Here is a 27587-nt window from a genome sequence, read left to right as displayed (position 1 = left end):
TATGTGTAATACTGAAAATTGGACACAAACTAGAGAAGTAGATGCAGGTTTACCATCCTCCTGTGTTTTCTCATTATGATGTTCCCCTTTATCACAAAAACTTGCTATTTGTTGACCTGTATTATCTCTTCTAGTCTCTGCATTTCTCCTGCACTTTAGCTGTTTGCCATCTTTTATTTGTGAACCCTGTCATTATCTTGCTGCATGTACTTGCATACTGACTGTTTAATTTGTCTACTGCAACCAATACTCCTACACTTGTGTATTATTTCTCTAATTTGTTCTGATCACTTTGAATTCTACTCATCTTGCAACGTATTTGCAGTTCCCTCTTAGCTTTCTAAGAGTAGTTTAAGAAGTTAGGCTATTCCATCATCTTTCATCACTCAGGTCAGCAAAGGTGCAACGCAATGCAAAATGTAACTTGTTGCATTATTTGGTAATGCCCCTCAGTTGGACAGTGAGCCAATAACTTCTACAGAACCGGTGGGACAGACATGCTATGGTGGGAAGCACCACAGCACTGTCAGATCCAGGAGAGAAAGAAATGACAAACTAAAAAGGACAACTTATTGCCAAATTGATTTTTTTTTTTGGTCATTAATTAATGCCTGTTTATCTTCAGATGAGAAACATCTTAAGGAAGTTCTGCTAACATGAAAGGTTCAAAAGCCAAAGCCTCTACTCAGAATACTGTTTCAGAAAGTGCAAAGTGGGTTTTGAGGTACCAAATTAAAAAAAAAAAAAAAAAAAAAAAAAAAGAGAGTTGTTTAAAATGGAATTTGTTTGGGGCGGCCAGAAGAAGAGAATTTCACTAAAGGTACTCTGGTACACACGAATGACTTCATATTATTCTTTTAAAAGTACTGCAATACTTTTCTCACATTTTTGCTAAGGAAGAATGGAGTCACAAGCAGCAAAGGAAAGATAATTTTGGATTGCACCACGTTAAACTTTTTATTAGCACCTACTTATCTATTCTACAGTCAAAAAGGGACACACTGCACTCTTTTATACAGTTCTCTAGCTGTGAAAGGAAAACCAGCACTTACTGCTCCTCATACTTAACAGGACAAAAAACAAGCAGAAAACTGTCTATAGTTTTTAAAAAGTATTTCATATGTCCTCAAATTTGACCTTGAGTATATCAGTCCTTTTTCCTTGATAATACTTTAGCCAAGAGAGAGTCAAAGCCAAATTAGATGTAAAGAAGGGAACCCCAAACCGTGCTGCACAGGCCATTTCAAAAACAGTCCCTGTAGCACAAAACAACCCCTTCTTCCACTGCTTCTCTTCAGTGGAAACAGGGAGCAGCTGTTTGGGCAGGAAACACTGACTGCACCTTTCTTCTGCATTACGTTCAACACTGAACTAATTCCTGTGGCTCTCACATAACATTTTTTTATTCACTTACAGTGATAAGTAAGCAAAAGAAACTTAGGAATCCCTACCACAAACATACGTCCTGTTCTCTGTCTCCTGTAACAAGTATAAAAGATGCTGCAGATATTGTTCAGAAGTTGAAAGGATACTCCTGAAGTTTCACTGTCTCTGCTACTGATCTAATAACAGTTTGAGACAGAAAGTTTCCAGGAAAGTTTTAAGTGTTTGTTTCTTGGACCTTAACCACTGAAACTGTGCGATGTGATGATGGAGGGAAGAGAAACACTACTAAGTATTCTGTATTGGGAAAGCGGACCCAGCACTATCAGCAACGTGAAATTTTTGGAGAAATAAAAGATTGTGCAGAGCACACTCAAACTAATCACACAGCTGGAGGCCACGGGAAGTACAAAGGATTACTCTTGGACTTTGCCTCACACCCCAAAATCCCTGAAATTTCCATTTTTCATACAAGAAAATTACAGCTCTTAGATCTTTCCTCAACCCCATTCACAGTGCTGAGGTCTTCTCACCTCAAAGAAGGAAGTAAGCTTCATTTTTCTTCCCAGCCCTGCCAACGCGTAAGTATGGTGTGCAAATTACTTATTAAGCATCCTTCATGCAATGTATGCTTTTATAATTGTTGCAAGGAACAAAGCAGAAAACGGCTGCAAGAAGTCTCAAGTCGATGTGCTAGTTTAGTGACGGGCAGAAGTGGAAGCTATCCATGTGTTTGTGCTGTCAGTAAGCAGCCAATTCATCCTTTCTGAAGACAATCTCAAAGATCCACCCCATGCGTACTGCCTATATCAAGTCATGCGAAATATTTTTGCTATTATATAAGTCTGCTTAGTAAAGTACATCAGCTTTGTAATATTCACCCCACCTCAGTATTATGATGAACAACACTGAACAGAAACTAACCAGAGTAAACAAACAAAAAAAATCAATTACATTCACATAGCAGGTTTATAACTTCTTGTTTACATTCACTTATTGTTTGCAAATAGTTGGCTTGTTCTAAAATGACAGGAACGTAAATGGCTTGTTTTCCAGTACAAACGAGTAATTGAGCAAAATAACTCTACAGATAAAATCTTTAAAAAGCAACTTCCAAAAATATCTTCTTGCGATTCTATCAACAAGGATGGAAAACCAACCATTATCCAGATTGCCCAGAGGGTACAGCGGGTTACGCTGCGCTCTGGCTGGAGGCCGTGTTTCCCATTATTTAAGATAATTCCCGAAATACAATAAATGAAGAATATCTAATCTCAAAACATACATCAACAGCTTTAAACATTATTCTCATTAACCCCTCCAGAGCCTATAAAATAGGGTCAGCTGAAAGGGCTTTCAAAGGGTCCTCAGCAGACACTACATCATGTTCCAGTGATCTATTGCTTGAAAAGGAAAAGTCTTTTACGGCCTGGTCCCTGAGGGTTTTAAGATCATAACACTTAAAATCCATAAGTACAAGCTTTCTTTGATATGTGGTACAATACTATAAAATATGAATTAACAAGGATATTAATCATTTTGCACAGTGTTATTACCCAAGCTATAATCCAGAAAAATGGACTGAAATAGTATCACACGTATAACTTGTTCTAAAGTTTGCAGAGATACTTCAGTTTAATTAATGGAAACCATCTGTCTAAACACCATTAGCTCATCTATGTTTTGAAGGGCCGGCTTAGAACAGAAACGTAATCTTTAACCAAGTCCCACAAATATTCGCTTGCAGTTAAAAGGGTCCCTACAAAACCCAAGTGGCATTGTTTTTCAGTTATTGGGTTACAGTAGCGTGAGTCTCCCAGCACCAGAATCCCCCATACAGCTGATCAGTTACAGCTGCTAATTGCGGAGCGAGAAACGGGCTGACATCTGCTTCTTGCATAGTTAGTTAATGGTTCACTTCCAGATCCTAAAAGGATTGTAGCCTCTCTCAAAAGACAATGTCGGCCCCCATATATGTCTGCCTTCTACACTGCCTGTCTTGTTCTGGTTTGTCACTCTCTCTACAATGCAAATCTGAGTGAACTCACATCTGCCACTGATCGACCCAATTCGTGAGCAATCTTTTCCCATCGACCTGGGGTCCCCCCTGGGAACTTAACCATACTTCTTGTCAGCTGGCTGAGGTCCTCTTCTGTCCATTCAGGTGCCTGTAAAACATTTGTAAAACATTCATTACTGCGGGGATATTGGACATATATCTGTGAGGTAATATACTGGAAAAATTCCTCACGTGAATTAATCAAGTCTTGTAAAAAAAAAAAAAAAAAAAAAAAAAAAGAAAGTAATAGTTGACATATCTGGGTATGATCTCCCTGCTTTATGGCAGAAAATGTGTAGGAACAATAGACCAACAGTGAGGTACTAGAAATTCCTAATAGGAGAAAAACATGTTTTGTACGTTACATACAGGCATCTGTTTAATTCACATTAGCACATCTATACAGTGTACGTAGCACCAGAAAATTGCAGTAAAGAGCAACAAGACTTTTATTAAAGATTAAGCTGCAGCTTAAGATACCGAATTTTAGACATTTCTGTCATTTCTCACACAAGATGGTGTCAGCAAAGATAAATATTATTTTTATATTTAAAACATCCTCTGAGTAGAACAGAAAAGTCATTCCAGCTTTTGGTCACTGCAGCCATCGCATGTTTTAGAATTCTTGTGCGACTCAGGAATGAAATCTGTTGATTCTAATATTCCACTAAGAGCACTGGCCACCACCCCACCCCTGCAACAACGCACCAGTTATACCACGAACAGGATGCTTTGCAATCCAATAACCAAAATACATTACACCGCTGTACTCCAACAACACCAGACGATCTGATAGAAATGGCTGTCTTCATAATGGCCAAATAAAGTGAACAAAGCCGGGGAGCACACAATTACGGCAGCTTAAGCCATGAAATCCTGCTTGCCTCACAAGGCACAGTAACCATCCCTGACATTTGCAGCATCCTTGGCGACATCTGCAGAGCCCAACCTTTGTTACGATCACTAGTTTGCCATTTTATTTATTTTTAAGGAATTCCTTATGACATACCTCTTCTAATCACCATTTCCGATAATGAACAGCACATATCAAGCAGTTTGCATTACAGAGCCATCAGCACAGAACAACAGTCAGAGGTGAGTGACCCCAGGGACCATCTCCACAACTACAGCAAAGCTTCTCCCTGACACTAATCCTGCCTGTCATTCTCCCACTGTGCTCTAACCACACTGACATCCGCCTGCCGCACTGCGAGCTTAACGGGGCCCTTCCTGACTTTTTACTGTCTCCCCCAATCAATGGTTCAAGCGTGCTCTTTTCACCATGTCCAAATGGCAGCTTCACTCATAATCAAAGTGCATTGCTCCTGTTAAAGGGCTTCCCGAAAGGCTCCACCATTTGCATTCATTTGCAAAGCAAACTACTTTTATTCACTTTGTTCTGCTATCAAGAGTGTTCCCTGAAGCAGATAAATTGGCATAAATACAACCTGCCACTTAAAAGACAGTAAATAATAGCCAATAGTAGCAAGGATTTCATCAATCGTCCTGGTTTGGATCCATGTAGCCCTTTATTCAGTGCTGAAAGCCTCAGACATTCATATTCATATATTTTTAATACAAGTGTAATATATATTTGAGTCACTGCAGAGAATTCGAGATGTTTAAATAACGTGTGTACGTGAGAGTGATCTCATGCACATTACATGCACACCCATACAACTTGGCTGAAGGAAGACAGGACAAACACGCAGCAGATCCCTACACTGCAAATAATCTTTTTGTTTTTATTTTATCGAGCAAGTTAATACATTCCATACCCTCTTTTATGCTAAGATCTCTCTGAGATTTTCAGAAGGCAAGTTTAGGGTTCTACTTATGAAGTAGAAACTAACTTGCTATCATTTAAATAACAGTTATTCTTATGTTTTAGTTTAAATAATTATGTTCAAAACATAGTCAAATTTCATACATTAAAATCAGACCTTAATATGCAGTTAACTGTAATTTCTTACTTAACTTATATCAAAACTGTTTTTTTCGTTTTTTGGTTTGTTTTTTTTTTGACAGATCCACAGCTATTTTTCCTTACCACATCTAAAGCATATCTAAGCAATTACATACAGAAATCAAGATGATCTTCTCAGCGATGTAGATGCTGTGGAAGCCTTCCAGTAAGAGTCATTTTCAGAATTCTTTGTAAGCTCTGTATTTTCTCTGTGCTCAAGACTCTACTAACCACTTGTAAATATTAATTTTTTCTTCCTAAATAGAGGGTAAAACTATAATTATTTTGTAGATCTGAAACAAATTATATAGCTTATTCACAGCACAGGAGTTCATTAGCTAAATTAAAACATCAACTGATTAATCTTATTTCAAGCTGGCAATTTTAGAATGTAAGATCTAAAACATCTATAAACTTGGGAAATCTTTGAAAAAGCTTTTAGGAAATCTGCTCGGAACCCCTAAAGCTGTAAACAGCTTTTGTGAATTTGCAATTCCTCAGCAACAGTTAATTGTGCCTTCAGATGCAACAGCGCCTACTGTGATCCAACTACTACAAACAGCTACGAGGGTGGTCACGGCGTGAATGCGTTCTCCCTGTTCTAATCTGTAGCTAACTGTAACTGTGAGAGTCAAATAAATGCATAAACATACCGCCCCGTCACCTAGAACCACGTGTGTCCAATATTACTGAAACGCTGGGCCAAAATTCATCTCTACACTAAAGCAGTGGAAGACACCACATGGTGAGGGGACAGCTGTTGTTACTACACAAGCATTCAGATTTTGCATCAAAAAAGCTGTGTTCTGGGATTACCTTTCCATATTGAATACAAAATTAAAAGTACAGAGTTACGGTCTGCAGTCTTGAAAATGAAAATAAACTGCAAGTGTAAACATAAAAATTCATAGCGTTCTCTTCAGTAATAATCCCTTGACATGGTTTATCACACTTAACTGGCAATACTGGAGGATTAGTTCACCCAAACCACAACGGACCTTCCATTGCAAAGCAATAGGAATGTGGTTTATTGTTTACAGCATGACTCTTTTGCATGCATCCTCACTTCGCAATTCCATCCCATCTCTTTCATTACAACAGAGTTTACACTATAGGATATATATTTAAGCTCAAAAAGCTCTAATTTCAGTGCTAAAAGCAAATTTTTAGACAACTAAGTATTTGTTATCAAGAAAACAGTGTAACATCTTTATACCTGTTAACATTAGTAAGTATAAAGTACGTATCATTTTACCAGTAAGGCTGGGAAGTGGTTAGTATTTGAGAGTTTATAAAGTGTAAAAGATATTTATATTGACAGTAAATTGTAATTTCATTTTCTAGATTAAATTTTAGCTTTAGGCACTTTTTTCCTGCCATCAATAAACTGCACATTCTCCATTAAAAACAGAAGTTTGGGCAATGTTTTCAATCTGGTCAGAATTTTGTGCTATGCATCATCTAATTCTGGTAATTTATGGACTTAAGCAGGCTAGGCAACGATGGAAACCTCTGTAGTACAAGGGTCCTCGTGAACTCCCCAGTAGTTCTGCAATTCAAGATAAAATTAATCTACAAATAGTGTTTCTATCCAGTAACCACACGAATGGAACAAAAAACATTTCTGATTCACTTTCTTACCCACGTTGGTCTGACTTTCCTTACATTTTCCTTCCATATTCTTAAAATTTTGTGATTTTCACTGTAAGAAGTCTGAAGTCATTCTTGTTATATCAAATCTCATACATGTCTGGCTTTGTGATCCAGCTTTTTGCTGAACACTAAAAATCTAGGATTCTGAAGACCTGTTCTGAAACTCTAAATATCTGCTAAATTTATCAACAATCTCCAATTTTTTGGTCCTTCAAAGCTCTTAGTCAAATCCAACTTCCAGCAGAATAAAAACAAAGGCAGCCATCAAGCCAGGCCAGTAACTCAATTAGTACTCAGGGAGTGCAGCTGGACAGAACTTTAACATACACCCTGTGATAACTTTATTCACTGTTCATCCTTTCCAGTCCCACTCTAAAAAAAAAACCAACAGGGTCATACACAGACACCACCATTAAGAGGAAAGTGAGTAAATATTTTACCCACGCATTACCTAACATTTTCCCAACCTCCAATGATTTTCATTCCAAGGAATTTCTTCAGCTTAGTTTGTTTTATCTGCTGAGTAACTCAAAGAATCTCTTTTTCAATGGCTTGTCCAATCCTCCCTGAACTATGTAAACTTTCCATATTTGCAGTGTTTCCTTCATGAGGAGCTGAACACATATATTACCCATTATGCAAAGAACTGCACTGCTGTGTCTGCTCCGAATGGCTCTTGCCTGCTTTAACAACTAGCTCTTGGTTTTGAGTAAAGAACCAGCAGCTACTCTACTTCTATTCACCTCTACAGTACTCACTCCCCCGTAAGTTGTTTCTTCCAAGCTCGAGTCCAGCCTACTCAGCTGGTTTTTCATGTAAAAGCCATTTCACACACAACACTGTTCTTCATGCCTTTTTCTAAAACTTCTCAAATTCCAAAATAATCTCTTTGAAATCAGACACCAAGCTGCACATTGCAGTCAAGCTGTGTGATTAATCATAAATCACAAATTCATGCAATAAGGATTCTTCTGTTCTATTTTCTATTCCCTTCTTAGTAATTTCTTCTTCATTGTTGTTGTTTTTCGGGGGAAAGGGGGGCAGTGGGATGAATTATAGCAAGCTGGTGTTTCCAACAAAATCAGTACTGATAAACATAAAGACATTTCTTCTCAAGAATAACGGCCAACTCAGTTTAGAGCTCATCACCTTGTGCATGAAGTTAGGACTGTCATTAACTACATCAAGATTTGCATCACTCTACATTTACCTGCTGGGAAGCTTTTCTGCCATTTTATTGTCCTATTCTACATTTCTTAATGCCTGTTTTCATTTTCACTATTCCAAATATCCTGCTCTAACCTCAGTGTTCACCCTTTGTATTACCATTCATTATACCCTAAGAATACACCAAGCAGGTTTTTGCTAGTTTTTCTGAAATGTGTATCAGATACACAGGCTTATAAAGGTCACTGATTTCCACTGATAACTTAGAAAATAATTAGAATGACATATCTGTTGCTTTGGTCCTCAGACATGCATGAAAATAAAGAATTAATTCAATTATTTCATCCTTAAATTTTCTTTAAATTTGTGGTTGGATATCTTCTGACTCCAGCAAATTAAAACATTAAAACAATATATTACGTAGTTATAAAAGAACATTGGAAACACACATCACTAATTCCAGACTTGTTTAAAGCAACTCTCTGTAAATTCGGAGGTACGGTTTATTAGCTTTGGGTGGTGAGGCACAGGCACAGGCTGCCCAGAGAAGCATGGGTGCCCCATCACTGGAGGTGCACAAGGTCAGGCTGGATGGGGCCCTGGGCAGCTGGACTGTGAGTGGCAGCCCTGACCCACGACAGAGGGTTGGAACTGGATGGGTTTTAAAGTCCCTTCCAACCTAAGTGATTCTATGCTCTTCATTTCTATCATAAGCTTGTCAAGGTAATATCCTAGCCATAATCATTTTTGCTTATACTGTTCCTCACACGATGGATATCTGAGACGCCGGTATTAAAAGCCTTGAAGTATTTAACAATATAAATTAGGTAAGTATTCAACAGCTCGCAAAGAAGGCTGAGAACCCAAGAGTAAAAGTACTCATCTCTCTCAATCCCCGGTTTTCTGTTGAGCGCAGCACCAAATGTTTCAGGAAATAGAGATTATTTCCTCAATGGCTGGTACCAACCAGGGATTTCCTAAGAAAAGTCAAGTTGAATCCATTTCTATGTTATAAAGTCAACAATGAAGTCTTCTACTCTCCCTATCTCATCTTTGTTCTCATTCACCATCATAACTATTTCTACATATAAATATATTATTATGTTTATTGTGTTTTTAACCTCAGCAGAAAACCATGAATAGTTTACATGATACTGCCATGTTATTTACAGACATTTAATAAGCCATGACTTAACACTGAAAAATTTGTATTCTCATATACAAAAACGAGGGGGAGAAGGATGAGAAATCAAGCTAAGCAGCAGCTACATGAAGCAGTAAGACAATTTTTAAACTTCTTACTGCATGCAGCAAGTTGCAGATACTCCAAAAAGTAGTAATTAGTCACCTGACAAAAAAATGCCTTAAAAATGACACACACAGGTGAGCTATTAAATCACAAGATGATTGCTATTCTTTTGCAGACTTTCATTTGTAGACATTAGCCCCACATTTCTTCCTTCTAGACTGACCATCCCTTTAACACTTTCCATTTTCTCCCATGAAGCCAAAAACCAGTAAATACACCTTGCTAGAGATAGGCACTTTACAGCAATACACCGCTGACAAAAGGCAGCTGCTCTACAATTTATTTGTTTTCACATGTGAGGTTCTACCAGGCTCTGATTCTAGATTTAATATGAAGCTCTTTTTTAAACATGAAGCACAAAATATACTCAGGAACGTTTTCCAATACCTACCTGTATTTTCATAGTGCAATCTGAACATTCCCCCTGTGCAACTGAGATTTCAAAAGCATTAAAAGTAATTCAAATTATGACATTTTATTGGCTTTGAAATTAAAATTTTCTGTAGTATTTATATAAAAAACAGCTTATTAGTGCAAGTTTTTTCCTATACATCATTATGGCAAACCATGGAGGTAAAAGATTTTTTAGAAGGTTATTTCTTGCTATACTCTCAAAATCAAATCTACTTTTCCATCAAGCAAGCCAGAGGAAAAACGTCACAAGTAAATGGTTCATAAATATAACACTAAAATTACTACTTAAGTCAATGTAATTGAACAGAAATTAAAATGTAGTTTTTAATTGCATATTACAACTTAAATGGTAGCACTTAGCAGAAAGTGTTAACTCATTTATTTTTTAATTGTTAGCTGCTTCAAGGCAATTGTTTTAATGCAGAAAAAAAGCGAGAAGCTCTTCAGTAAATTTGATTGTAGGACACTCAGGCATGCAGATCAAATAAAGTACAGGTTGAATAGGTAATTAGGTTTGGCCTGTGATACATTAATGTGTGGACAAACTCCCAAGGAAAGGGAGCAAATGTTTTTAGTTTAATACCCTCTCTGAACACCACTCTACTTGGGTACTTAAATGTGGTTTTGAAAGTATTTCCATTTGATAGAGAAGATAACACTGCACTGCAAGTCTTCCAGAACACATATGTCTATTAATTGTTGAGGAAAATAATTTTGCAGCGTTCACAAGCTTCAATAAATAAGTGTGTAAGGCAGTAAGTCCACAACAGACTGCTGGTGGCAACCTTTCTGCAACTGCTTGATGCAAGCAAGTCTTTGGTCATACTGTTAAATTTGCTAGGTAAGATGAACCCAAAGCCATGCAGATACATTGAAGCACATGAGTAGTCCTTATTCCTACAGAGTGTTTTCGCTTGCAAAATACTGGGCAGACTAAGCGAGTCTAGAACACTTAACAGCTTTGGGCAGTACAAAATACACTCTTACTTAAAGCATCTCGGTACACTGCATAGTACTGGGATTTTGAAACTATTAACATATGAGATTAAAAAGCATTCAATATTTTAAACCATCCTCAATCTAACTTTTCTGACATGACACAAAACAACTCTGAATTCTGGTTATGGAGAATACACAGAAAGAAAAATAATCTACTGTCCCACTGGAATATGTCTGCAAGAATTAGAAACAGTATCTGAGGACCCCAGGGAAGCTACCTGGAAAACATCATGAACATGGCCCACACTAAACTTTTTAGCTCATACAGTCATACAGTAACATAGGAAACAAAAAATCTGTCAAGCTTTCATGAATTCACAGATCATCCATGTTTAATGACAACTTCACGCATCTGCACTTCCAAAAAAATCCAAATTTCAAAGTTGTTCTTAATTATTGTGAAATAGTGTACAACTGAAAATAAGGGCAACAGCATTTCAGCTGCTTAATATGTACGTATTGAATCTGCCCGTCAAATTAACGGATATAAAAACAAATTGGGCTAATTAAAAAAATCAAGCTTAACCTTCCCTTTTCTCACACATGCAGATTTTCCCTCCCACAGTTTGTGGCCATTTCAATTCTTGCTGTTTTCTTAGTGTTTTATCACTAAGCAAATCTTCCAAACAAGGCAAGCAAAGAAAAAGCCCAATGCAGCAAAACCTGCCTGGATATCTATTAGTATCAGCAGAGACATGCATAGCTTAGTTTAAAAAAATAATAATAATACAGAAAAACCCACAACAAATATTACGTCAGTAACTTAGTACCTAGACTCTCCATTGAAATTATTTCCTGTTATAATTCAAATTTCCAATGTGAATTACCAGCACCACCTAAAAATAATCATAAAAATCGAAGCACCGTTGTTTTCTTTGTTGATGTGTGCATTTTAACAAACGAACCCAGGCCCAGTTTCTCTCACACTGAAGATGACAACACCACTGTAAGGATGCCGGATGGTCAGAATGATGGCCATCCAGCATTCCAGTTAATTCCTTAACCAGCCCCACGTAAAAGAAAATCTGATGCTAAACACCACATAAAATCTGCTGTTTTCATAAGTAAATGCATGCTGTGAATGCATGCTTACTTTGTGGAAGTCCGAGGGCTGCAGCAAAACACACATTTTCCTTTCACAGAACAGCACTCAATTGCAAATGATGCACGAACCTCCTCCCCTTCACAACATGCATCTTGAGTACAGGCACCATATTTTTTACTGAAAATGTTGGAAGTGCCTCAACTGACATGGAAAACAAACCTCTATCGCAGTGTGCAATTTCTCATAATCAGTAAAGAGTGCTCTCCTTTTTTGCAGGTTTGGGCATGTAATATACTACCCAGTAACATTTTATAAAGAACTGTTCAGGCCAAATCATTTGCATCCCAATTCAAAGAGCACTTAACTTCAAATATGGACACAATTCCTATTCATTTAAATAGAATACAATTGCATGCTTAAGTGTGCTCAATGGAGGGTTCGAAGACTAAAGGTGATATATTCAAGACTGTATCCTGCCTGTCAAAAGCTATACAGAAAATAGTTAATAACCAGATTGAGACTCTCTGAAAATCTCTAAGAGGCAGAATACTTATGACAGTAGCATTAAGTCATTCCTCAGCAAGGCAGGATTACGTATTTATCTTTACTAGATAAACAAAAGCCAAACAGCTCGCATCACTTATTTAGTTGCTGGAGTTTACCCTAGATTATAATTTCTGAGCAATTTCTATGAATAAATGTGACCAGAAGCCATTACAGTCATGATCTTCTAGAGAAGAGGAGAGAAGCATCACGGTACAAGAAAGTAAGATGCTGAATCTAATCATATATATATATATATATTTTTTTTTTAAACTAATTTGTTTGGAAAGGACAATACAAAAGTATTGGGAAATTAATATGTATGTTAAATTATAAATTAAAATTGGATTTATTTGAAGCTAGCTTCTTTCTCCAATTTAAAAACAGCCAAGAACATACCAAGAAAAGTAACTATTTTGCAACAGTCTGAACACTTTAAATTTACATCAAAAAGCTGAGAATAGAAGCAGTGAATTGAACTACAGAAATTAATGCCATGAACGGCAAATTCTTTCTGATCCCTAAGTTGTGGATCCTATGAAAATCCCATTTCAGAGATATTTCTAGATTTACAGCACCCGCCTCTCATTCTTCTGGTGAAATTTCAAGGATACAGTGTGTCACAGCTGAACCCCTCTCCCTGTTACATTGGAGGGGCAGGAGCAAACCAAGCACACATTTACTCAGACTTCACCTCTTCCTGCAGTTTCTACCCCGTATGGGCACAACTGTAACCTCCTTCTTACTCCTCCACTCTTCCTTTCTACATTAGAGACCAGAGTGGCTGACCATCAAGGGAGATGACAAGGAGGGAGCACTGACAAGGAAAAAATCAGGATTTCTAGTGCTCCTGGCCACAAATGGGCCAAGCTGGGCAATGACGACTAACATTTACAAAACCAACAGCTTCTTGTGAATTTATGTAAAACGGATATAAGATTCAAATCAGAAGAGAGACTTCCAATGACAAGAGTCAGAATTTCAATGTCTAATTGAAAAAGATGAAATCCCAATCACTCACAGGTAGTTTCAAGGTTTCTCTTATGTCTGCTACCAAGTCTTTCTGCAATAGACAATGACCATGTCACCCTCAGAAAGGAAACAAGACTTGGGACACGCAGCAAATCAAGACACCAAGTTCTAGAAGTTAATGTAACAGAACTGACATTAGCCCTAGAAATTACACAGCCCTGGTTTGGACACAAGCAGGTGTCTACACAGAGGTCATAGTGCAGCCTAGTGCTAAAACAGAGCTGCAATTGAAAAGCCCTACACATCTGTCTGCACAGATTAACCCTTTGAACAGCTAACTTCAACTTTTGGGTGTTTTTCAGGCTCAAAAAACTGAGGTCCAAATATACTTATATATATATATATTTAAAAAAAAAAAAAGCATGTGTATAACTGTGGTCAGATTGAATTATGGCTACAAGGCACATAAATCACCCCTGGAAGCTATAACTTGACACCACACAGCAACAGCATGTGGTGAAATCAGACTGTATTAGTCTGTGCAGTACAAGCACCTACATTGCTATATTTGATTAGACAAAAAGAACTAAATCGAGATCAGGAAATATCAGAAAAAAATCAATTGTATGGCCTTAATTTAGTACATATGCATGGCTGATCATCTTTTTAATTTTTTTTTTTAATAAAAAGGTTGCATGACAGTGTTTATATATCATACTGTTACTACACATAATGAACATGTCCTTACAGAAATACGTATTTTGCCTGTTTGTTTCCTTTACACACACTACCAGAATTGTCTGGATTGAAAATAGGTACTTTTCACACAAGGTTTTTCACTTTCATATCAAATAATTGATATTTTGATTTTCTATAATCTCCTAAATGGTTCACAGTGTAACTTTCCTGCCTATATATGTTGACATAACTAGTTTGAGGCAGCATGAACGTGGTACATTTGAGAGAAGATTATTATTGACTTGCATGTAATCACACCAATGCATTCTATAAATGAATAAATACAGAAATAAAAAGTTTCCTATGCTTTGTTAATCTATCCAACCTAAAATAATAGGTCAAGGACAGGAAGACAGAAGGAAATGCATAAATTCCACATTCTTACATTAGCAGTGGCTCAGCAGGTATTTATTTCCAGAATTTTTCTATTTCTGAAATATTTCCCAACTCTCCAACTCTTTTGTAAGCCACTTCTGGCATTAATACCAGCCATAACAACTTCATTTTCTCTGAACCTACCACTGGCATAATTTCTGTTTTTCGTTTTGTATTCACAATTGCAGTTTGTTTTTTAATCTCTGTTACACCACTAAAGAAAACAACTGGAGATGTTAATCATAGAATTTGTCAGAATCATCCTGCAACTTAATTCTTCCATAAAAAAAGCTGAGAAAATTAAAGGCACTGCATATTTAATATAGCAGATGAAATGTGGGACCTCGTACCCACGGAAAACCCAGAAATTAATAAATACTATTTTAGGGGGAAAAAAAAAAAAAAAAAAAAAAAATATCACTCTTTGCTCTTCTTACAGGCATTCAAGTACAAAGTGAAGTCCATAGAGGCATAAATATTTAAGGTACAAGTCTGAAAGAAACACTGTTTTCTGTATTAGGAGAAAGAAGATTCAAAAGGCAGAAAATTGTATTTCTTCTCAACAAAACTTTTAAAAATTCACTATTTGGCCAGATATTTGCAAAGTGTACTCATTCTGCCAGAAACAAACTGCTCTGTTTCAGCAGTCACAGCAATAAACAAAAAATAAATCAAAACAAAAAAATCATAAACAAAAAATCAACAAGCCATTGGCTGTTCAGTATGATATTTGAAAACACTGAAGTTTTTCAAGTATTCTTTTGTCTATTACAACCGAGTAGCTTGTAATGAGGAACAAAAAAAGGAAGAGAATGAATGCTATACGTGTCTGGGATGAATAAAACATACAATTTTTGAATAATTGAGGTGATCATCGACTGCACTGGTAAATGAAGTCCTATCACCTGCTCCGCAAACACAGTAACAGGAGTGCCTTCCCCTCACCATCTCAGTTGCTACCATGAATGTTTCACTAGTAGCTTTCTGCTCCACAGAAGAAAGATGTATATTTGGTTCTGCACTTGTTCACAGGGCTCAGGCAAGAGCCTCAGTATGTTCTATAGGCAGGTATAAATACCTATGTTCAGCAGTATGTGTTCGTAGGACACAAGTAGCTATTTCATTAGCTCTAAAGTAAATACGAAAATTGTAGGAACTACCTATAGGAAGGGCACTGAAGAATTCTTGTAAAATGTAAAAAACAATATTCTACTCAGGCTGAGTCTGCCTCCTCTGCAGAAACACAAAGCATAATAAACTATAGCCTAGAGTCTTCTGACTTAACACTTTCAGTACCGTGCTGATGCAGATTTTTCTTTTTTTTTTTTTTAAATGAAGTTATCTTTTCAGTGAAACTACAATGCTTAAGGGTTTGGTAATAGAATACTGGGATTTTCACCTCAGGGTCACTAAATTCGATATGGCCCAGATCAATAGTGACTCAAAGTCATCACCATTTGATGAGAGTTTGGAGTTCAGGTTAAAATGTATTATGAGCTCAGGCTAGCTCCTAGTGAATAGCATCATAACTGACACTAACAGGTATGGTTGCTGGCAGTCTCAATATAGAGGCTTAAATTCAATGGGCATACAGAGTGATTTACTTTCTCAACCTACAGCAATCTCTCTGGGTCAGGGTCGAGGCACAGCAGCAGGACACCAGGAGCAACCTCAGACTGCCACTTGCTCACATTTATCTGTCCCATGAATAAAAGGGAGTTGGAATACAAACATGCTTACCACATACTATATATGTTTCACTGCTTAGAAAAAGAAAACTGAGTATTTCAAAACTAGATGACCTCAGGTAGCACACAAAAACAGTATAACCCTTCCCCTAGAAGGCCAACTTATGAAAACATCTGGTTTATACAGCACCTTAATCCTGCTAAGATACAAACTACTTGCTTAAGGCATTAACATTTTTTAAAAGCCTGGAAACTGCATTCAGGTAATCCGTCATATGATGTCTGATTAGAACAAGCACCATGTTATTTGCTACTGAAGAAAAAGCATACTCAGATTTCAAAGCAGCACAGATGTGGGAAGATTCAAGGCAGAAGAGAGCAGGTGGCAGGCTGGCTGGCAATCACGCAATGCGCAAGGTTATAAAATGACTAAAATTTAATTGTCAAAACCACAGTCTTAAAGCTAACAGAATGACAATTCAGCATTTGTACAGCAGTTTGCCTTATAAAGTTATGAAGCAGAGAGGTACTTCATGCAGGTAAAGTTTGGTTATTTTACAGCATTGTTCCACAGTCAGCTTTCAAGTAAAACTTTTCACACTCTTTTTCAGCACCCCATCTATGAAGTACAGTGCATGAATGGTCCATAGGAAATAAAAGTACTAAGAGCATTTTAACCAGAAAGAGTCTGGAAATGTGGAAAATGCAGGAGATGCACATTATCTAAGCTTCCCATCTCTGTGCACAAAAATAGTTGTTACTATTCTTACTTCAGTAAAATCAAGCCAGGTGTTCCAGCAATATAAAAAAAAACCCAAATGCCAAGAAGTGCTGCAGGATTACATGAAAAACAAAAATAATGAGAAACATGATTTTTTAATCGATACATCTGGTCCAGCTGGAAGGGATCAGGCACTGTCTTTCTCCACCTTTATTTCCCCTTAACAGAGCAAGCAAATATCAAAAGGTCAAAAGTATTCATCCCTCACTGAGGAAGAACTAGGAAACCTATCTTTAGAGATGAATAAAGAGTAGATTCCAGCGGGAGAAGATGAGGAATGTGTAAACCAAAAGGAATTATAATCCTGGCCCCACTCAGGACCATGATAAACCTCCCACTGATTTCTCAAGGGCCAAGATTTTCCTGCAGCATCAACACATTATTCACATAGACAATGGACTCTCATGAAAACGTGCATCACAAATCATGTAAAATCTGATCAGAATGAAGATTACGAGAGAAATCCCACTTGGAGAGAAATTATTTTGAAATGATTCATCAATAAAATGAGTCCAGAAATGATAAATACATATATTTTTGCATGAACATGTGCAGAAAGGACAGAACAAGTTCAAATATAACATACCCAGATGGTCTTTTTAATTCCATCTCTACATCTACAAACCTCTGGTTGCTCCAGAGGAAAATGAAGGGTTAAGCAGCTACAAAGTAATGCAATACTTAACAATACATGGAGGCCAACAAAATAACACAACCAAAAGGAAGACCAGGAGAAACTTCTCATTTTCCTTACCTCTTAACAAGCACACACAGAACACTTACTCTAGTCCATTTTGGGTGACAGATAAATAAAAATCAGAAGCTAAGAAGTAAATTTAGCTACTTATATGCTCTTAATAACATGGAAGAAGATCTAATCTGGAAGTACTAACATTCAACAACCGAAGAAAATAGCTTTAGGAATAAAACTCTTAAAAGTACAGAAAGAATTTTCCACTGGTATGAGAATGAGCTTTTAGCAATTCCTCTCAGCTTTGAGTCATGCAGTCTGCACGAATAGTGTAAACACAGTTACATGAATTTGCAACTTAACGCTAGCTAAGTACATGGTTTTTCTCATATAGAAGAAGTCTCAGGAGTCTCACTGCACCATTTCCATGCTCTCCAATACAATCAAGCCTGCTTGCACTACTTTCAACAGAAGAAGTTCAGGAATAGGTCAGGCAATCAAAGAAAGGTTTCAAACGTGGTGAAGGTAACATGCTCTAGTTACACTTCTCCCCCTACATGTGCTTCCAGATGTGAATGTAAATTTGTTTGTTTCAAATAAATCTTTATATATATATTTGTGAAAGGCTGTAAGTAACAGGACGCGATAACCATTCTGCCTAGAACAGCCTGGAATGGACTGGAACAGTCACTTAGCTTAGCTTTTCAGGGCTAAAACCCAACCTATTCAACTTTTCCTATTTAGTATATATTATTTTCAAAATTGACTTTTATTGCTGATCGATTCTTCCTGTTCATTCATTCTTAGATAAGTACATCAGAGAAAAATCCAGACTACTGCTGAAGAAAGAACAATAAATATCTAAATTTTCCTGCTATACAGCTTCAATGCATCTAAATTCATAAACCTAGTTTTCCAAAGAGAGCAGATACAGTGTTTCAAACTGTGGATTTGTCATGATATAGTACTTTCCAAAGAAAGGAGTAAAGAAAGTAAAGTTCTCCTCTACGGAACCAAAGACAACAGAGCAAAGAAGCCATGGACAATGTAAAGCCAGACATAATCACCTAGACCTGCGACAGGAACATCAAGGACAACTCCAATACACTATTTATGGGTGGATGACATAGTAGCATACTATTTTATCTAGCCAGTTTGATCTTTTCACATGGGTAACCGCTCCCTGGCCTCGTGTACTTTACACAGTGCACATCCTTAAGCCAACGTAAGGAAAAAAAGCCCCACAAACCCAGGAAGCTTTCATATGAGTGAAGCATGATGATCCCAAGAGAAAGTCTGATGGCCAAACATTTTATGGAAGAGAAATTTATTCCTAAGACAAGCAAAACTTAGATACCAATGTTACACACACTTTGTTATCTGTCTATGAAAGAAGTGATAGGAGGTAGGAGCGGGATGCTCTTCATGCTCACATCCGTGACGTGTAGCAGAAGAAAACGTACCTTTCCACAGCAGAAAATCCACTGAATGACAGAAACAATTCACTTGTGGTACAGTCAGTTTCCCAGTCAGCTTATTACAAATAAAATGACACTAACATCCTTATATTGATATACAAATGACTCCTGCGAGCCACTACAGCCAGTGAACAGACATTCTCCAATTCTTTGTACATTTCATGGATCTGCTGTTCAGTACTACTATACCAAATGTTGCATTGCAGTTTAGCTGTTAGCTGTCAACCACACCTCATCACAGCTTGCTCAGGCCAAATATCTTACCTACACAGTATACTTTCAAACTGCCCAACAGTCCCTAAAATTTTAACCCCATTTGCAACAGAATGCAATTCTGAAAGTAAACTCATAAGTCAACTTTATCAGCACTGAACCTCCGCAGATGAGCGTAGAAAAACAAGTTACTTACATTCCAGTAAGAGTTCTTCAATATGTTTTCATTTCTTTGACTCTTATGTCTGAAAGGATGAACAAGGATACAACTTTTGTTCCCTTAGCAGTGTCTCTGAAGACACAACTTCTACTCACTCTGTGTGGAAGATGCAAAATTATAGACGGAATAGGCTCAGTCTCATTCAATGAAAACCCAAAGAAAGACTTTCATGGAAATCCAAGGAAAGACTCCAGCCACAAAGACTGCTTGCATTAAGGAACACAAAGCAATGACTGTAAACATCAGTTCCTAACTCCCAGTCAGCTTATCTCAGAATTAAGGACAGGAGCTCTTGCTTAGAGAAACTGGGTGTGACTATGCTCCAGTGTGTAAGGATTCAGAGTTTCAATTCTTTACGCAGAAGTCAAAAGCTGAGCTTTCTGAGGAAAAAAACTATAACAGAAATACAAAAGAAAACAATGTGTGTGTGTGTATAAATATATATACATATATAATAAATATAAATAAGACGGAAAAAGAGAATTAATAGGCACAAAAACACACAGCAAGAAACTTGGCAACTGAAAAGTCATGAAGCCTAGGAATACAGTACTGGAAGATGATTAAATTTGACATGCAAATGTAAATTATTTTAGTAAAAAAAAATAACGTCTGCCTAAAAACAGAGATGGTCTTTTTCACAGGCTTGAAAAAAAATCAAAGAGTAAGAAAATCTTCAGCACACAGTAAACAGACAACAGCAGCAACTTCTTTCACTGTTTTTGACACTGAAGTCAACATGTTGCCCTAACTTCACCCTGTATACAATCCTTCTCACCTCAGTCTGTCCGGCAAGACAGATTTTCAAGTAAGGAGATCAATTTACAACATCTTCGTTCTTGTCATCTGCATAATTCAGTACTAAGATGAAAACTACACATTCTCAAGCCAGTATGTTTTAATAACATTTACCAGAAGTTTATTACAGTAACTGCCAGTAAGAACTCCGACCTCTAAGCAGCAAGAGTCTTAACAATAGGCATATATCATATTCTAAGTCAGACCAAATATACAAAATACATAAGGAGTTTCATAGTCAAAATGTGATGCATACAGATATTAAGAGCATAATAAAACCCTTTTTTTTTTTTTTTTTTTTTTTTTTTAAAGCATAGAAGAATCAGTTCTGGAAAGTAAAATGTTATTAACTGCAATTCAGAGAGAGAAACAAGCCTCAGGTAACCTGACAACAATATTTCTACTAATTTCTAGAGAAGGAAAAGAGTATTTATATTAGAAGCCATAGAGAGCTTTCATATGATTTAATCAACTACCTCCTATTTTAACATTTTCAGTGTCATTACACAAATTACACTGAACATAATCTCTACCCAACAACTAAAATTCCTCTAGATTTCACCTATACGCAAATATGGTTGCACCTATGACACACCATTTTCTTAATAGGAAAGCAAATGAAAACAATTAAAATATATAACTACATTCAAGATTTTGAACTTGCCTTCTTTTTGTGTGTTCTGTTCCTGTTTCCCAACCAGTCATCCATCTGTTCCTCGATCTCTTCTATAGAAGCTCCATGGTCATAGGATGGCATGTATGCACTTGATTCCAGAACAGTGTATACAGGGAATTCAGATTTTGGTTTCTTGACTTTAGGCTTCTTCTCTTCTATACAGAAACAGAAAAGAAAAAAGTAATGCTTCAAATACTGCAGAGAAGTATAACTCTGAAGCAGGCTTAGCTCCTCAAATCCGAATGCTATATCCAGTTTTCATTTTGGAACTGTCTTCAGTTTCTTTGTGAAATAGATAACTTAGAAAGCTGCATAATCATTTTATTTGCTTTTCGTTTTGTTTGTTTTATTGCTTTAAATAGCAATGCATATACTTAGCACCTCTTCTACCTGCAGCTATGGCTTAAAGAGTGCCAAATGTAGAATGCCTCAAAAACACAGCTAGCTCCTGTCACTACTACAACATCTGACAATTAAGATTAGTAGAAGCAAAAGCACAGGGAGCAGTTACAACATCTCCAAAGTCTTGCTAGCTTTAAAACAAGAACAGCAAAGGCAGAAAAGTGAGCCTTAGACAGTTCTGTATTACTTTGTGGTTAGCTGTGTTGTGAAAAAAAACCTAAGCCAATAGATAGCTTCACTGTTCTCAGATTTCACTAACTACAAATAGGTTTGTTATCACACCTTTAGGAATATTTAAATATTGCACTTCATTTCCCAAACTGACAACTCTTTTCTGCTTCTCACTGTCCTTCAAATAGTATTTGAAGTATTTGAGATTAGCAAACCAAGGGACGCCAAAGAAGGAGGGACAACAAGAGCAATCTAAAATCCAATAACTGAAAACAGACGTACTATACTACATGACCTACATGAAAGAAAGCCTCAAGATTGACTGAAAATTGCCAGAACTCTAGGAAATAAAAGAAGAGGATCAGAAAGAAAAAGAAGCTAGAACACCCAGAAGCACCCAGAAGCCTCAGGTATATCTGAGTGTTTGTTCTTTTTTTTCCTTTTTCTATTCCCATCTCCAGTTTTAGCAGTCCATGCTGCTTCCATTTTTCCACTCCCTACTGCATGCCTGTGTGCTCCTCTTTTTTTTCTGCTTTGACAACCATTCAAACATTTAATAAAGAAATTCAATTCACAAATCTAGCAGGAATTTACATTCACACTCTTAACAAAAAAAAAATAGCCAAGTCAGTTAAAGATGATGGGCAAGAAAGAGGAGAATCACATTTCTCATTAGGAGCGAGCCACAAGATCAGCACATCTACCTGCCTCTGCAACCATATCCCAATCTTTTCCCAAGCAGATAAAAACAAAATCTATTTTTCATGAGCTTCTTTTTAAAAACAATTCCTAAAGAGGACAACTGCTCCCCTACAGACAGCCACAGAGAATTCCTTTTCTTAACACTCATATGTATACAAGGACAGCACTGGGGGATGCGTTTCATGTGTTTCCAACACATTCCTGGGAATCAAATACATACAAAAACAATGACTGGAGCATGAATAGTCTTGACAATACTGGTGCAAAATTTTTTGCCTATTTCAAAAGATAATTTTTTTAACAGCCAAGTAATATAAATCAATTGTTATCTCATTTTTCTCCAAAGCTGCTACATGCAGTAGCTTCTGAAGTCAGTGCTCAGATTTACAAGGACAAGTAACGACGTCTTCACAAACTATTTACTGCAAATGCATCAACAAAAATATTCTAAGGAGTTACCTTAAATGACAATTCCTATCACTGCAAAACCACAAGTGGTCATGTGGAATTACGTAACAGTGAGCACACTGATACACTTGAATTTTCATGTATTCTGCACCTCATGAGTTACTTTTTGTTAATTTTCACTCTAAAAAGATGCAAATAGCTAACTTTAACATCAAAATTAAGAGCCCAGTCTCTAAATAGATTACCTATGCTCCTTCTTTACTTATAGAAGTAATTCTGTAACAGTATTTCCAGAGGGCACTGCATCCTACTTTAAAATCCAGTATTAAAGACAGCAGGTGGTCCTTCTTCAGACCGATGAATGAGAGAAGACATGAAGCAGATAAGACATCCTTCTGTTTTCAACTACCAAAGGAAAGAGAAATCTCACCTAGAGAAGATGGCTGTATATTCTCAAACAAGCACACAATTAGAATTAAAAAACCTGTCTCCACTTTCTCCTATGCAGACACTAAAAGATGAAAGAGTTCAGCCTATCCTTTACATATCCTTTATTATGTAAAGGCTGCCATACACACCGAATTTAAAAAAAATAAACAGAACTGAAATCACAGCACCTTACACACAGGACTTCCCAAAACTCACTGAAAAGTTTCAACTCAGAATTTTCAAAAGCCTGGCGAATATTTACTGTTTGAAGACAGATGAGGAGTATTTATGATTTGAAAATAACGGCACATAAGACTTCTGCTGGAATGGCAATGGTATTGCCAGTAAAAACTCGGTGTATGCAGACTTCTAAAGAATGCTGTTCAGAAGTAATGATGCACAGTACTAAGCTTCGACTTCAGGCAACTGAGCACTGTGCTTCTTTTCAGTGGAGAAAAGAAAACAGCTCATTGAAATTTAATTCTGCTGAACATCAGAAGTCACAGCAGACACTGAGGGGGAAAATCTATCTGTTTCTATGCTATCTTTTTGTTAACAGTACTTCAGCTGGAAGACCAAAAGATACTCCTGACCTGACCTGCTGCTTTTCTCTGAAAAGAATAAGGTTTGGGCTTTCTACGTATTAAATGATGCCTAGAGAGCTGAATCCTGTATCAGCTAAGGCCTGTGGACAATCAGGCCTGGTGCTGCTGCCACAACTAGCATCTTAAGATGTGACACAAAGTTTTGAAACACAAGGTATTCCCTTAATATAGCCATTTCCTAATGGTGCTGGGTTTAGAACATGCAGCTATCAGGCCTATTAGATGCCTATGTCCCATGTGGGAAACAATTTCCAGTGGACCTGAATTATGATCAGAGTTACAGCTGCTCATATGACTAAATGCACTGGAGATGGATGGTCTTGGTGAAACCAGAGCCAGATTTCAAGCTCAACAGGGTAAACGAATATCTTACTCTCACTGCTATATTCTGTGAATATTATATACCTGAATTGTAAAGATACAGTGTACTAACTCTTCTAGTTTATGAGGTAGAATTAAAAAAGGTAGCAGCAAAAAGTAAATGGATAATCCGATATTATAAGCACTATGGATACTGTTTGATTGCTGTATTCTCAGAACTGACTTCTATATACTACCGGTCATTCTGCAGTAGGAAAAATTAATCTCTCATTTGCTGAATTCATACCACAAGGATATTAAGTTTCCATATTTTCCACCAATACAACTATAAAGTTATTCACTAACAGATTAAATTTTACTGTGCATTTATATCTTATGGTTAACAAAAAGAGATGTAATTTGTCTGCTGTGTTTAAAGAGTGTACAAGATACCCATCAATGGGATCCTTAACACATAAAAATTAGCTAACTGTTTTACCCGTACAGTACTCACTATTTCTAAAGGCCTTCACCACAATTACAGAACTGGCTAAATGTTCTGTTGGTTTATGGCATAATGATTCAGGTACTGAAGTCTGATGAATGACTTGCAGATAATTTGGATTTGTTAGTCCTTCTGCCTTGTTAACACATTAATTTTACTGTATCAATGACAGAATTAATAGTGTCCGGCTAATGGTGATTTGCTTTAAAATCTATCAGCTGTCATTTTCAGACAATAAGGAATCACCCAGCATTTTGGACTGACCATGGAATAATAGCACCTTTCTAATAAAAAGTATCAAGAATCTGTATTTTAAAGCTTTTTGAAAACTATACTCTAATTTTACCTGTCAGACGATGGAACTGCTAAAGAATTCTAAGAGCATTTAAAACCTTCAAAGAAAAAAGACTACTCCATATCACAGAATCACAGAATCACCCGGGTTGGAAGGGACCTCAAGGATCATGTAGTTCCAACCCCCCTGCCTAGCAGGGCCACCAAACGTACACATTCAGATCAGGTTGCCCAGGACCCCGTCCAACCTGGCCTTGAACACGTCCAAGGACGGGGCATCCACAACCTCCCTGGGCAGCCCGTTCCAGGACCTAACCACTCTCCTTGTAAAGAACTTCCCCCTAACATCCAAAGAACTTCCCCCTAACATCCATATAGGAAAGAAGAAAGAGGAGAAAAAAGTGCTGAACTTCTGTGTATGAGAGATGAAGCTGGAGTTCCTTCTCTCAGCAAGGCCTGTAAGCCTCCCATTTCAGCATCAAGAAAAACTTGCTGAAAAAAAGACACCGATGTCTTGAAAATCATAGAAAGCAAGGATATTGACTGTTATCCCATGCGTTGGTAAGGAAGAACAAACACAGGCAGACAGCAAGCTTTGTTGTAGCATGTCACTAAGATACTGCATCGCGATCTACTCCTCTTTCAACACTGTTCACTTACCAACCTAGCTATAAAAGATAAATAAGCACTTATAGCATTAAAATTTACTTAAACATGACACAAAAAAATTGCCATGTACAGCAACACAGTCAGATATACTACAACAGATCCAAAAGTCTGAAAAAATTGTTGGCCTAAAGTTTAGACTGTCTGTTGAAAAAAACAAAGCAAACAGATTCAATATTGAAATTATGGGGCAAATACTTCTGCTAAAAAATTCAAATTTTTGTTTTCACAATAAAATCAATGGGATTACATGAATGCAGAGTCACATAAATACACGTGCTGCACAGAGACTGAGAAGTTAGCTTATTTTTGAACATACAGACTAAAAGCTTCCTTAGTGATGGATATATCCTCAACTTCACAAAAATGCCCCACAAAGGCTTGATGCCTTTCACATCTCCTCTGAACACTCACTGTTCCCCATGTTTCTTGCTCTCCTCAAATACCTCATCCAATACAAGAAAGGGCTAGGTTGAGAATCTAATACTGAAGAACTAACTAATCTGCCTTGGAACAAACAAAAAATGAAACATGCCTCTTCTAAGCAAACCTCATAAAATTGTCTGTGAAGATGAACTTTTTTTTTTTGTAAAGTCTGAAGCAAGTTTTGCAGGGAGAGGCATCACACTGACTAGCTACAACTGATACAACTGGAAAAAGCACCTGAGCTGCAAGTTCAGAATCCCTTCAGCAGGCCTGCAAAAACAGTCAGTAAAACAAATGATACTTAGTTTGCCTTAAATAGGCTTCAGAGGTAACAAGTGATCAGAACATTGCAGCTTAGGACCTTAGGCCATATCTGCAATTAAACACAATGTGTGCAGGGAGCCTTTGATGTATGAGCTTAAAGTTACGGTAGCACAAGTGATCAGAAATGAGCTACCAGAGCTGGAGAGCTAATGCAATCTGTGATTCTGTAAACAGAACACTGATAACACTAGAAACATGATTTTATAATCAGAAGATGGCAAATATTAGAACACTATGTACAAAGCCAGGGACAATATCCGCAGCTATACTGAAAAACAATTTAGTACAGAAAAGCCGCAGTAATTAAGGGCTAAAGAAATGCTTTCATATAAAGAAGATCTGTAGATACACACAAGTTCTTTTTCTACCCATGGACAAATGCTAATAATAAAAACCTGAAAGCTAGAGAAATCCACACTGAAATTAAGATACAACTATATAACACTAAAATTATTATTTAAACAAATCCCCTCGTGCAGAGCTGTAGGCCACAACAAGGCTTCCTCTCCTCTGGGCTGAACAAGCCAAGAGACCTCAGAACCTCTCAATTTAGCATCATTTGCAAGCTGCCTTAGTATGCATTCCAAAGTCCTGCATCCAAAACACTGATGAAAACCCTAAGGAGAACTAGTCCCAAAATGGAGCCCTGCAGAACCCCACTACTGACTGACTACCAGCCTGATGCAACTCCACTTACTACAACCCACCGAGTCCAACCCATCAGTTAATTGCTCACCCACTGCATTTGTCTAGCTATATGCTTGCTGGTTATCTTGTCAGTGTTGAAAGCTGTGCTGAAATCCAAAATGATTACATCAACTGGACTCCCTTGGTCAACGAGGTGGGTAATACTGTGATACTGATAATCTCCCTACTGGAGGGGGGGCAGGGAAAAAAAAAGTTAGAAAATAAAGAGCACTACCTTGTTACCCTAAACCAGGGTTAAGCATAGAGAAATAAAAATAGATGTATTTTCCACCAAAATGGACACAACTGAATGCACTTCATACTCCAAGAACAGCCAGTACAACTGCTAGAACTGGTCTTGATAGCTACTGAAACTTCGTGATTTAAGTTTAAAAACTGGCAGAGTCATCTGTCCTGATAATATATATTTACATCTTTAGTTTAACTTAATCTTTAGTTTCAGTTAATATATGTGTATATATATATATATTTTTTTTTCT

The 27587-nt window shown here is 37.1% G+C and overlaps 1 protein-coding gene across 1 annotated transcript in view; it reads right to left on the bottom strand.

Annotated features, from left to right (window-relative positions):
* DNAJC1 (DnaJ heat shock protein family (Hsp40) member C1) overlaps positions 1-27587 on the bottom strand; it is a 93788-nt gene that overhangs the window by 11676 nt on the left and 54525 nt on the right. Inside the window, exons 8-9 of the mRNA XM_052696288.1 lie at positions 21157-21323; positions 3432-3551 (exon numbers count right to left, since the gene is read on the bottom strand). Of these exons, the coding sequence (XP_052552248.1) occupies positions 3432-3551; positions 21157-21323 (287 nt within the window). The remainder of the gene's footprint in view (positions 1-3431; positions 3552-21156; positions 21324-27587) is intronic.

Source organism: Tympanuchus pallidicinctus, unplaced genomic scaffold, assembly GCF_026119805.1.
Source record: "Tympanuchus pallidicinctus isolate F22 unplaced genomic scaffold, pur_lepc_1.0 scaffold3, whole genome shotgun sequence".
In the NCBI taxonomy this organism is placed as follows: Eukaryota; Metazoa; Chordata; class Aves; order Galliformes; family Phasianidae; genus Tympanuchus; species Tympanuchus pallidicinctus.
The sequence above is the reverse complement of the archived record's forward strand: the minus strand, read 5'-3'. Positions and strand labels throughout refer to the sequence as shown.